The sequence below is a fragment of the Habropoda laboriosa genome, unplaced genomic scaffold (genome assembly GCF_001263275.1).
Source record: "Habropoda laboriosa isolate 0110345459 unplaced genomic scaffold, ASM126327v1 scaffold126, whole genome shotgun sequence".
In the NCBI taxonomy this organism is placed as follows: domain Eukaryota; kingdom Metazoa; phylum Arthropoda; class Insecta; order Hymenoptera; family Apidae; genus Habropoda; species Habropoda laboriosa.
In genome coordinates, this window is record NW_017100288.1 from 2,447,644 (window position 1) to 2,461,413 (window position 13,770).

Consider the following 13,770-nt stretch of genomic DNA (forward strand, 5'->3'; position numbering starts at 1 on the left):
CGGCGTGTCATTGACTCGACAGCCGTTTTCTTTCTTTCAAATTTCTTTGAAAAATTCGTCAAAAAAACAGGAAATTTGAAAAATCTATTCAGGCCATCGTGTTGTGCGTAACAAATAACGAAATTTTGTCCTCTTCCATTTTTCTCACAGATCTACCAATAAAAAACTAATAGTACGATAGCTACCAATTTAAAAAAATTCGTCCACAACGAAATAAAATTGTTTGTTGTGCATAAGAAATAGTGAAACTTTGTCCTCTTCTGTTTTTCTCACATCTGGTAATAAAAACTAATAGCGTGTCAGCTATCAATTTAAGAACATTCGTTGAATATGAAAAAATTTGTTGTTTTGCATAAGAAATAGTGAAACTTTGTCCTCTTCAATTTTTCTCACAAATCTGCTAATAAAAACTAATAATACGATAGGTACGAATTAAAAAAAAATAAATTGTGCGTAAGAAATAGCGAAACTTTGACCTCTTCATTTTCCTCACAAATCTATCACTTCCTAAAAAAACCTATCACCGCGAATACCTCGTACATTTCGAAGCAATGTACCTACTTCCCTTAAGCGTGTCCCAACACCTACAACCACCAACATACGCGAAAAAAAACCCGGGAGTGTAAAGAGACGAAAGAAGAATTTCTTCTAAAAATGTCAAACTGACTGAAGAACTCACCCAAAGACGGTGCCATAACGCCGTCGATTGTTACTATTAACCACTGGAACATCGAACGGTCTTCTCGGGCATACTGTCGCGGATGCACCAAAAGACGCGTGTAATCTTCCCTTGTTCACCGCGACATGACGAATTCACGCTACTGCGGGACGCGTGGCGACGGAAGTTGGTCGCGCGGCCGTTGAATAATTCCTCTTTCACCCCTCAGCGGGCCGGCGGGTCGGTTATGCGACGCGGAAAAAAAAGGCGAGCTGACAGGTAGAGAGAGCGTGTCGCGGTCCGAGCGGATTCTCGAAATCGCGCGCGAGAACGAGCGGCGAAGAGCGAGGGTCGTCGCCGTTTGGCCGGGAACAGACGACCACCCCGCCGTATATCTTCCCTTTGATGCCACGTGCTGGACACAACGAGCGCCGGGGAAACACAGACGAGGAGGGCTGAGAGAGACGGAGAGAGAGAGAGAGAGAAAGAGACAGTAGCCGACGAGAACCACGTCGGCGCGAGAAGCGTCGCGACGCCTACGGCGACGCGCGCAACGCGCGTCTACGCGCCACCACGGCTCGCGAGAAACTACCCCTCGATCGTTCGATCTCCAGCCGAGATCGAGGATCGATCGACTCCTCGATGGAGAGAGAAGCTATTTTTCTATTGTGTTTTCTATGGTGTTCCTGTGTACGTTTATCGTGAAAATTGTGGAGTTGGTTTTTGGGTGTTGACACATTCGAGAGTGATTTTAGAACAGTGTAAGTTCTGCGAAGTTGGACCAAACGACTTGAGTTTTGTTGAGAAGTTAGAAGGATTAGAAAAAAATTGGAGAAAAATTGCGATTTGTGTAAAAGTCACTTTTTACGACTTTCTTATCTGGGCCTGTAATGAAAATTAGAAAAAATACGTTTTGTAGATGTACGTCAGTTATATATACATGCTTAAAATTTCATCGAAATCGGTTAATGTTGTTGTGAGCTAGAAACAGTTAAAACTTGTGAAAATCACACTGTTTCGAGACTTACCGATTTCGATGAAATTTTCAGCGTGTATATAATTGACATAACTCTACAAAACGTGTTTCCTGCATTTCTGCACTCATAGGAGAGGTTTCCCAGATGATCAATTAGTATTAAAAAAATAACAGTTGGAAGTTACAGTACTCTACCTCCTAACAATTGAAACGAATGCCATTTGCTCGGAAAATTTTATATAGGCTAGAAAAATGGCATCAAAGTCCGCCACAAAGCAGCTCTGAAAATGGATATATGTAAATGAATTCTTTCCGACTTTTGGGTACGATTAAAGTTTCGTTTAAGAAGAATGAAAACAGATCAATCATCGAAATAATTTCCATTATTGCTGATGACCTTTTGCCATTTTTCTGGTAGTTTGCGAATACCGTCGCGATAGAAACTCGGTGGCTTCGAATCAATTATGCGAATCCAGTCGGGAAGAATTTATCTTTACACCTAATACATCTCATTAAATATTCATTTTTCAATTTTCACTAAGTACTAAGAATCACTAATTTTTTATAGATTTGAAGTTTATCTCAATTCCACATTTATCAATTTATCTCATATCGATTGATTCGAATGATAAAACATTCTCAAGGTCGCTGACTTTTTTCTGGAAATTTTTGTGCAAATTGCAATGCTCGGTGATTCCAAACTTTTGACCGGTATGGAGACCAACGGGTATAATTATATTTAACGTACCCAATTTTGAGCTGAAAATTAAATTGCACAATCTATCGATCACCTGGGGAATCCAAGAAATGATCATTTCTCATAAAACTGTAAAAAAAAAAAGACAGCTACAAATGTGTACGGCAAAAAGTACAAAATCTATCTTCGAGTACTACTAAAGAATTCAAGATCGAACAACTGTGTGTATGCATAAGCAGGGCCGTATTTACCATAAGGCACATTAGACGCAAGCTGGGGCCACGTTTTAAAACCTTACTCCCCACGAGCGACAATCTAAAAAGCAGAATACAGTTGTAGATGCAAAATAAAATACTCATTTCTTAAATATTAAATTCATAATATAAAAAGGAGAGGCCGTTGAAAACGGAAACGCCGAATTGATGAGGTCGACATCGACAGAAATTTCTGCAGACCAAATGTTAAGTGTCGTCTAAGAGGGCCTCGGAAAATTCAATGCAGCTCGGGTACTTCGAGTACATCTGAAGTGCAAGGACTTTCCCGGACGACAAAACATTTGGTCGTCGGAGTAAATTTGAACTGATTTACTTTCATTCCTTTTTAACACCGTTCCGTGTACCAGTGTTGCGTTATTTTTATTTCGTTCACAAGTGACATTTCAGATCCGCATTTCTTCGGAATAAATTCTTATTTTCATGGAAAAAAGTTGGAAACATTTCGCTTAACGAACAATTGCATAATACAGTAGAGACTTTAACAAGCATCCTAGAATTTGGTTAGATTTTTATAAAGTCTAGAACAGCGGCCGAATTTTTTCAGAATTTTTCAGTGATAAATTGTTACTTTTAAGAACGAGTAAAGATCAATTTTTGTTTGAATACTCAAGTGGGGCATGTGCGTTCCACTGGTCATGATAGAGTTAAAATAAACTAAGCCGACGATTTAACCCTTTCGCGACCGAATTATATATTTTTTTAAATTTTTGAACGATAAATTATTATTCTTAAGAACGGCTACTGAATTAAGATCGATTTTCGTTTGAATGCTGCTCACAAAAAGGTGAAAATTTACTATTTACTATTTAAAATAATACTTGGCCCAGCTCTGATAAGAAGAAAAACACTCTTACTATCTCTACAAAAACGTGCACGCACGTGAAGCATTAATTTTCAGTGAATGAAAACGTGAATCGTTAGTAGTATCGTTTGAGCAGAGAAGAAAGGAGGTGTATCTTCGGTGAAGATCGATCTAGTTATCCATCAATCCATTCAACAAATTGAATTGCAACGTTTGATAGTGGACGATTACATGCGTTACCGGGCCGAGTAATTCGAACAATAGTTTCGAAGCACAATAGGCCGATATCTAGCCACGAGGCAATAGAAATTTAAAATGCTCTGACTCTATTAAACCGTAACTCGATCGCGGCGTAAACTTTGCCCACGTCCCATTAACTAATTGTTTTCGCAACATTATGGTTCCCCCGCCGGGGAAGTTATGGAAATGAGCCTGGCTCGTGCATCAGATATCCGCGCAATTCGATTTTCTACGTCTTCGTAGTTCCCAGTAGGTCCCAGCTTCGTTCCGTGTTCCAGTATCTGCATTTGCAATGCAGACCTCTCGTCGACAGCATATTTTCGAATTGCAATCTCCGAGCTGAATGGATTATACTGACTTCTTGTGTGTCACCCCTTCTCTCTCTCTCTTTCTCTCTCTGTTTTGGAAATTCATGAAAAGAACGACGTTCGGGACAAATGGAAGTGGAACTCGGTGGTTCGATAATGGGTTGGTGATATAATCTTGTACGATTTGCCGTTTCTGATAAATTCTGTATTATTTGAAGTAATTGAGAAATCGTTGTTTAATGAGATATTTCTATTTTTTTGTGTTTTTTTTTTGGATTTATATTTGGTTAATGAAATTTCTTAATTATTCTAAACGAAAAGTGAGACAAATTGGATTAATTGGATCGATCTGTGAGAAGGTATTTGAGGCAATTTAGAAATCGTTGTGTAATGAAATATTTTAAAGGCTGGATATTTCTATTTCTATTTTGTTTTTTAATATTTGGTTAGTGGAGTTTCCTAATTACTTAAAATGGAATAATTGGACTAATGAATTGGTCGATTTATAAAAATACATTTGAGGCAATTCAGAAATCGTTATTTTAGATATTTCTATTTCTTCTTGTTCCTAATATTTGATTAATGAAATTTCCTAATTATTTTAAATGGAATAATTGAATTAATCAATTGGATCGATCTGTGAGAAGGTATTTGAGGCAATTTAGAAATCGTTGTGTAATGAAATATTTTAAAGGCTGGATATTTCTATTTCTATTTTGTTTTTTAATATTTGGTTAGTGGAGTTTCCTAATTACTTAAAATGGAATAATTGGACTAATGAATTGGTCGATTTATAAAAATACATTTGAGGCAATTCAGAAATCGTTATTTTAGATATTTCTATTTCTTCTTGTTCCTAATATTTGATTAATGAAATTTCCTAATTATTTTAAATGGAATAATTGAATTAATCAATTGGATCGATCTGTGAGAAGGTATTTGAGGCAATTTAGAAATCGTTGTGTAATGAAATATTTTAAAGGTTGGATATTTCTATTTTTATTTTGTTTTTTAATATTTGGTTAATGGAGTTTCCTAATTATTTTAAATGGAATAATTGAATTAATCAATTGGATCGATCTGTGAGAAGGTATTTGAGGCAATTTAGAAATCGTTGTGTAATGAAATATTTTAAAGGTTGGATATTTCTATTTTTATTTTGTTTTTTAATATTTGGTTAATGGAGTTTCCTAATTATTTTAAATGGAATAATTGAATTAATCAATTGGATCGATCTGTGAAAAAGTATTTGGCACAATTGAGAAATCGTTGTTTAAGGAGATATTTCTATTTTCTTTGTTACTTATCCTTGGTTAATGGAATTTCTTAATTATTTTAAGTGAAAAGTGAAACAAACTGGATTAATCAATTGGTCCATCTATGAGAAGATATTTGAAGCAATTGAAAAATCGTTATTTGAGATATTTCTACTTCTATTTTATTAATGAAACTTCCTAATCATTTTAAATGGAATAATCGAGTTAATCAATTGGTCGATCTACGAGAAGATATTTGACGGAATTGAGAAAACATTGTTTAATGAAATTATTTGAAACCTTGGGTATTTACATTTTCCTTTTGTTTCTGATACTTGATTAATGGAATTTCCTAATTATTTTAAACAAAAAATGAAAAAAATTGGATTGATCAATTGGCTTACGTGAAAGGCCGATACAATTGACCTGATCGATCAATATGAAGGTATTTTTATGTACGTGTAGATGAAATTGCGCTACAATTCTACAGAAATGTAGCATGAGAGATAGAATCGACGTAAAAGCAACGTTAAATGTATCACCACTATCGTACACGTGCATGTATTAGGTCATTCACCGATCTTTCATCGATTACCACCGTGTACTTCTTTTATTCTCTCTATATATGATTTATTTCCTGGTTGGAAGAGTCTTGAAACCTTCAAAAAAAAAAACTCTGTCACCACTCGACTCACAACATAAACATCAAATAAAATCTACGTACAAACTTGTAAAAATTAATGAAAAAAAGAAAGAAAAGAAAGTCCGGACATTTTCCATTAAAAACGAAAAAATATAAAAAATACTTTATTCATTGTGTACTTCCTCGATGAAAATACACTTAAAAATTTATTTCCTGCCACTGTAATAAGAATCTAAAAATACAGTCCTCTGTGCTAAAACGTAACATTTCTTGTCGTTATTACAGGCCAATTCAATAGGAACGTCAGTAAACATTTCAAAGTATGCCCGACCGACGGACCAATCAGAGAACGAGAGTCCATAGACTTTTCACGTACCGCTGTGAATTGGACCCAGAAACGATAAATAAAAGATCCGCGCTAATATCGTTCTCCGCTGATACCGTATTACAAAGTGAAGACTGTATTAAAAAAAAAAAAAAAGAAACCCGGGCAAATGACATTTTTACGAGAAAGCCAATATCGTTGTCAGCTGTTTTAACTACGAAGATGTCTTTACCATGTCGATTTACATCCCGTGAGGGTATTTTCACTGGGGCTCTCCGTGGCTCCACGGACACTTCGATTAACTCGAAATAGTCGGAAATCTTTCGTTCGTTCGTCGGATCACTGTTAAATAACACTGAACGAAATTCGAACACTATATAAGATGGAAATAGTTCACAAGCCTAGAAAAGTAGTTCTCTGATCCGATCTAGGATGCGGTAACCGCAAAATGATAACTTTAAACCGCAGGCAAACGTGTTTGTAGCGTGGACGTTGAAACTTGGGAAATATTCTACGCTCGAAGGTAAAATATAGGCGGAATGACGGAAATCATTTGTCTCCAGAGTGTTTCCATACACTTTTCACAGTGGATTTCATTATTTCTTTAATTAATGAAATAATTGTTCGATCTTTATTTCAGACAAAATGAAAAATAGTGAAAATTTTTGGTAATATTTAGACTGCGTATTTTCGTAGACTTTTTACCACGTATTTAATTATACTTTAATTACTGAAATGCTTGTTCGATTTTTGTTTTAAGCAAACTAAAAAGGTAACGATAATGAAAATTTTTACACACCATCGATTTCGACTCGTGAAACATTTCACAGCTGCATTTATTTATCGATGCTCCTTTTAATATTGTTACAGTACGAGAGGTCTCTGGAAAAATGACACCAAGTGGGCCGATGCTGCGTTTCACGAAAAACAATAACATGTTGACCTTAAGTCAACGTCTGTTTTACGAGAAAAATGGATACCTGCTGCTTCCGCGTTTGCTGCCGCAAGAGCTTCTCGACAAGTGTCATCAGAGGTAACGTCGATTTCGACAAAAATGAGAAAACAACCGAACAGTATCGAAAATGAATTTAGCAAGGCAAGAAAGAACTGGCGATAAATTTCTCGCGAGATAAACCGTGCGCGAACGGTACCGAAAATAGCTGAAATTTTAAACAGAACGCCGTATGAGTAATGTATATGTATATACGCGTTCGAAAGTTCCCGAAAAATATCGATGCCCTGTCGTGAAATTTCGACAAATTTGTCAGCTTGCAATCGGTACGTATCGTTCGATTAATAATTCAACCGTGTGATGTGCAAACCTGAAATTTGAATAATTAATCACTTCACCGTGGAAACGAATCATTGTCCGCGACGTGGCGGCCGATGTTGGTAATTTTTGTTAATGTGACTTGAAGCAGAACAAGTCGTCGTTGCGCAATTTACGCATCGATCTTTCTCTTCTCGTTCCTAGACCATTCATACGCAATTACCTTTTCAGGTTCGACGACATCGTGGCTGGCAAGGCTCCACGCGAAGGAATAACAGTGATGTACGACGTGAAGGACAGAAAGTCGGTCAACAAATTGCAGGATATAAACCGTGACGAAGTTTTCCGTGAATACATCGAGCATAAAAGTATCCTCGATATCGTCGAGGGTTTCACCGGGCCGAACATCATGGCTGTGAACAGTATGCTTATCGCGAAACCACCCGACATTGGATTCGGTACTTCCAAGTACATATCGATTCGGTTCCTTACTTTTCCTCGATTACGAAAGAACGCTCGTTTTTTTTTTTCTTAGACACTTTTTGTTTTAAGAATCTTCCTCGTGAAAGATCCTTATATTACTACAGAGCTTGCGAATTTTTACAGGTGCATCCTCTCCTGTTATCGTAACTCGTGAGATATTTGTTTCTTTTTTTTTTTTTTTAAGGGAGATTTCGAAAGATAGAAATTGAGATAGTATGGTATAGTAAAAGCTTACGAACGAGACCATTCAAGTTTTTTGCATCATCAAATGTGCGATTTGTGGCGAAATATTGTCACGAAGATGGATAAGACTTTTTCTGTTAACCGGTGCCATTTGTTCCAGTGCCAAAGCACTCTTTGATCTGAAGTAGCCTAATAGAACTATCTTTGAGCGAACATTTCTGATAGTGTAATATCATTCAGATACTTAAATTTCTTATCGTGTAATAATTTCAATTGAAGATCATCTCGTTCGAATATTTAAAAATTAAACAAAAGCTAGGAAACTTTCTAAAATTTTTCTAATTCTTTGGAGAAAATACTGATTTTCTTAAGAAGAAGAAAAGAAAGGTAGTTAGTTGATCGTCTACTGAAAATTGTAAACAGTTTAGGAATAAATATTTCCAGACATCCTCCTCATCAGGATTTATATTACTTCCCCTTCCGGCCAGCCAACTTGATAGTGGCAGCATGGACAGCCATGGAATCGTGTACTCGTGATAATGGATGTCTTTATGTGTCTCCTGGCACACATGCACTAAATCGTTTACATAAACACGACTATCCCCCGGGATCTGAGCCAGGTTCCGTCAACAAATTCTATCACGGCATCCTGGTACGAATTTGAACGCAATTTATCGATTCGAATCACGAGACCGAACTTCTCTTTTTCTTCTCTTCATAGGATTTGCCTGAGAAGATAGACTGGATATATCTCGAGATGGAACCAGGTGATACAGTGTTCTTTCATCCCTTGTTAATTCATGGATCAGGCGTAAACAAAACAAGAAGAACAAGACGATCGATTTCTTGCCATTATTCGGCGACAGAATGTCAATACGTGGATGTAAGTGATAAATTATGGAGTAAAAATCAAGTGATTCTATTTCTTTGAAATAATCATAAAAAATAACTCAATCAGGTAAGCAAATCTGTTCAAAATCGCATCGAGGACGAAATCCTGGAGTACGTGCGTAAACGATATCCTGGTATCGATATAAGCTATCAGGACGTATGGCGTATTAAAAGTAGCCTAGTACGCGGACTTCAATCGTCTCTATGAAAAAACGCTGTGGGGTAAATTTATTTGTATTTCAAGGTGGTTGTACGTGAGAGTAATAATCGAATGACACTGGTGTGTGATAGTTGCATGATAGTGAGAGCGAATTGTTGTGTGCGTGTAATGTTAGACAGAAGGAAGAGAGGGAGGTAAGTAACGGCATGACAGAAAAAGATGCAACGACAACAGAGTTGTCGCCATTATTATTGAACGAATCAACATCACGGCGATGTCTTTGATGTGAATACGGTGGCTGAAGTGTGTAACAATGCTTCGAATGTGGATCTTTGTAGGTATTCTCATGGCGGACGCTTGCGCTGGAAGTACGACACGCAGCCAGGCAAACTTGAAAGCGGTCTAGATTGCGGATACGTTTCTTCACCACGTCTTGGTCCTTGTGTGCTTTGTTGTTGTCTTTAAGCAAACCTAACAGCACATCCTTTCTTCCCTTTATTTGCTGTTAATAACAATACCATATTAGTACCTTTGTTATTCTTTAAGATTTAAAAAAAAGAAAAAAAAAACGAAAAACCACCTTGCCAGGATTTAGACAGCAGGAAACACAATATTCATAGATAGCACAGCACCCTTGGGCATTACATGTTTTACAACTATACCTCTCTCTCTTGATTATAGTCGCTGTATCTTCATTTCTTATGGAATCTTTTTCTTCCATATTGCAACAGCCATTTGGCAAAATATCTTGTCTAGAGCATACAATGCCACGCTCATCTACTATTAAAACTTTGCCCTACCAGAACAACAAGAAATAAGTAATGTCAATTTATATCAAGTACTATGTCCATTATTCCAGAATTGTATGTACCTGGACAGAATTACGACAAGGATGACCCGCAGTATCTGTATCATTTAAATTTGACATTGCTTCCATGTTTAATGCATTGTCGTTTGCTCCTTGATTAACAATTGCCATCTGCCACAGTGGTGGTTTACCAGATGCTCTTAATTGTTCCGATAATGCATCATCATCAGAAATCAAGTCATCATTATTGTCATTAATCATCATAGGATCCATATCGTCAAGATCATTATCCAAAGCTAACGTCTTCCTCTAGGGATCAAATAATATTTTGTTCTACATTTCAAGATAAAACTTATGTGCTTGATTGTGTAAGGTTCCATTTATTTATATAAAATGTTTCGACATTATTTTTATCAATGAATTACCTCGTTTCGAAAGAGTGAAAAGGCGCAGTAGGTAAGCGATAAAGCGAAGATCAGCCCAAGTACGAGGCGCCGTCTAATGATTCTGAACAGACCGCCACAACTCGGCATCCTTTCCACCTTTTACGATCTACCCTGGTACTTTCAATCGACATTAAATTCCTTGTTTTCTATCCCAGCACATGATCGCAACACGACTGATAGCACAAAGTTGTTTAGTTAAACTGTTTGTTTATCAAAATTCTGTAGACGATTAGAAGTGTTTGCTAATCGCACAAAATGCATCGAAATAAACAGAAGAAATTATTCTCGATATGACATAAAGTGATGTGAAAAGAGAATTCGTGTTAAAAAGACAGACGGAAAGAAAGAGAAAGAGAGAGAGAGAGAGAGAGGTTATGTTGTTTTCCTTAAAATCGCATTGCAAACGTTTGTAAGGCGCTTACCAATCTTCGCGCGCGACTAACTTAATTGCTACAACATGAACTTCTTATCGGTCAATTGTACATTTAACAGGACAGACCGATATTTCGTTAAATTAAAATTTTTTAGATTCTTGTCACTAAACGTGCTAACAATGATCCAAGTGCATTGACTTGCTCAACATGGTTGAAAACAGTAAAGTTCACGGTGCGTTGTGTTAGATGTCACTGTTTGTTGAATTAACAATGCAATATCGACATACGATATTATGCAATTATACTAATATCAATTTAATATTTACTATATTACAAAATAATCTTACGTTACTCAAAGAAATGTTGTGTATATAAATATATACTGTTGTAAATTTTTTATTTTAAAAATATTGATTATTATTTTTTTAAATACCTTATATAATCTGTATATATGTACATACATATGTATTTATATAACGCATTTTATTCACAACTTATGAAGCTATTTATTCTAATGGCAATATTTTTATATCTTGTAAAAAGCATAAAATAAAATGTATTATAGCCTTATCGTTCCCCTTTTCCATTTGATTAACATTATTTGGGTCAAAGCATTTTCATCTGAGAGTAAAATTTTTTCTAACTCTAAAGACGAAAAGTGAAAACCATAAAAGTTTGATACTACTATTGATTGCGATCGTAAAATTCGATTTTATTTTGAAATCACTTTTGCATTCACCACAAATTTCAAATCAATTCGGAAAAACAATTCGTAATGTTTGAAACAATTGAAATTAGTCATTTTTAATAAACGTGATTTTACGCACTGTATTTATTATAATTAAAGTTCTTGCTATCTAGTTTGGCAGGTAGGACTACAATTTCGAACATTCAAAGGCACGTAAGGTTCGAAATTGGATAAGTTTGAAAAAACATTTCATTGCATATTTAAGCATAATCGAACACATGAATTGACGTGCTCGATTAGATTAAATAAATGTCTACAAAATAATTATCTTTATAATCTGATCTAATTTTATTAATAGGTCCCCTTCAATACAAATATCTGATTTAGTACAATTAGTTATGTAAAGAAGAAACTATCAACCTAACCTACCTAACCTAACTTCAACTTGATAATTATTTAATTCGATGTATTAAATAACGTCATCTTTTTTCCAGATCAGATTTTACTGACTAGTTCACCAAGTCCACCCTGGAATTATGTCGCAAGTTTTATTTTACCCTCATTACCACTAGTCTGTTCTATTTACTAAGTTTATCGTAATGAACCATCACTATACACATAAACCATGTAATTAGAAATTAAATATCAGGGATAATTAATGTTTCATGAAACGAGTAATAAAAATATGTTTAAATATGATTTATCATTTTACAATGTTGAAATTTGCAATTTCAAAGTTCGAAATTAATGAATTTCAATTTTACTTCATTACCATTTAATCACCAATTAAAATTCTGCAATTAATGTAAATACGAATATATTGAAGAATATTGAATAGAGAATATTGAAGAACATGGATATCGAATATCGTCTCGTTTTTTTTTTTTTTTTTTACAGTGAGCTTTCCCAGGTTCCTGTAAAACGTGAGCGTACGAAAGGTTTCTTGTTTCGATGGGTTCTGCCGTTGTAAAACTCGAGGCTCTTTACAACCCCGAGGGGTTTGTTCCGCCAGTTGCCTCGTAATTCTATTGTGAATATAAAGTCACTTGACCAATGTGTACGCCAGAAGTACAACTGTTCTTTACGGTCTCACGTGGCACGTTTCATTTAAAATCTGAACAATGTATAAAGTACTTAACAAATTTCTAAATTTTTACATTGCAAGCATTTACGAAAAACTCGAGATAGACTGACCGTCGAATGCGCTTTGCGCGATTCTTGTATATGCATGTACTACTATTTGACAAGAAATTCGTTGGTGGTCGGGAGCGCCTTACCACCCTTTCCTTGATAAAAAAAAATGATGTTCATTCGTTTCAAAGATACGTTCGAAAAATATTTATCCTCCTAAGACCTTTATCCGCTCAATGTTACTATCTTGCAGGAAGAGTCACTATTAATATTATTATTCGGTTATCTTGGCCAGGTGCGCGGGAAACTCTCTTAACACTAACCGTTTTTAAAATTTCGATTTAAAATCATGCACTATCTTTATCTTTTTTTTTTATTATTATCTAAAGGCTATTTTCTGCATTATTCCCTATATTAAATTGACAATCACCTGTATTCCTTTAGGAAGAAATATGATTATTTCGTAACCGGTCATTTGACCGGATACGGTATACATAAAGTGTCGGTACGGTTAGTGTTAAAGAAGGACACTTGTAGTAAAGCAAATTTGCAACGTTATATTAGATTCACGCAAAGAATAGTTTGGTTAAGCATAATCGGATCCGACCACGTGATAAGAATACAGCCGTAACTTGGTGGACCGTGTAGGTAAGCGATAAGGTATGAAAGGAAGAGCGCGAATGACCGTTTGCTCCAATCTTGGTTTAGACGCTGCTACACGACAAAAATACGACCAATTAGCGGGCAGAATTCAAGTGGTCCGTCACCCGCAAGGGCACGCATCCCCACCAAACGTAAGGGTTCTCAAGGCCTATGAAAGCAGTCAGTCTGTAATGGAAGCCGTGAAATAGCAGGTATATATTCGTTGAGGAGAGATGTCGGTGACGTCTGCCGAATGTGATATATCGAATAATAAGTATTGCGGTATGAAAATCAAGATCAGGATAAAGCTGACACGTCTTGATTGCAGCTTAAGTAACCCGAGTGACTGCTTGAAACACTCGTTGCCATGGATTCAGAGAAAGGTCCCGCTGGAAACGTTAGGCTTTTGTAGGAGTTGCAGACACGCTTTATACAAGGTATTTTTTTTAATTGAGAAATCACCGAAACGACTCTAGAACAGTTTTAGGATTTAAGAAATCTACGTTAGGCCTGT

The 13,770-nt window shown here is 35.9% G+C and overlaps 2 protein-coding genes across 4 annotated transcripts in view; one reads left to right on the top strand and one right to left on the bottom strand.

Moving 5' to 3' along the window:
• LOC108573781 (phytanoyl-CoA dioxygenase, peroxisomal-like) overlaps positions 1 to 13,396 on the top strand; it is a 112,759-nt gene extending 99,363 nt beyond the window's left edge. Inside the window, exons 2-7 of one of the 3 annotated variants that reach the window (XM_017936260.1) lie at positions 7,051 to 7,213; positions 7,682 to 7,918; positions 8,561 to 8,768; positions 8,838 to 8,999; positions 9,075 to 9,229; positions 13,323 to 13,396. In XM_017936260.1, the coding sequence (XP_017791749.1) occupies positions 7,071 to 7,213; positions 7,682 to 7,918; positions 8,561 to 8,768; positions 8,838 to 8,999; positions 9,075 to 9,215 (891 nt within the window). In that variant the 5' untranslated portion in view covers positions 7,051 to 7,070 and the 3' untranslated portion in view covers positions 9,216 to 9,229; positions 13,323 to 13,396. Of the gene's footprint in view, positions 1 to 7,050; positions 7,214 to 7,681; positions 7,919 to 8,560; positions 8,769 to 8,837; positions 9,000 to 9,074; positions 9,230 to 9,505; positions 9,560 to 11,977; positions 12,066 to 13,322 lie in introns of those variants that run through there. The other 2 variants (XM_017936258.1, XM_017936259.1) reach the window with 2 other exon arrangements.
• LOC108573780 (UPF0454 protein C12orf49 homolog) lies at positions 9,233 to 10,869 on the bottom strand. Its single transcript, XM_017936257.1, has 5 exons — positions 10,844 to 10,869; positions 10,401 to 10,594; positions 10,039 to 10,284; positions 9,748 to 9,963; positions 9,233 to 9,669 (listed from the first exon to the last, which is right to left on the bottom strand). Exons 2-5 carry the CDS (start codon positions 10,506 to 10,508, stop codon positions 9,247 to 9,249), a joined length of 993 nt encoding a protein of 330 aa, XP_017791746.1. The 5' UTR covers positions 10,509 to 10,594; positions 10,844 to 10,869; the 3' UTR covers positions 9,233 to 9,246.
• Positions 13,397 to 13,770: the final 374 nt, after the last annotated feature.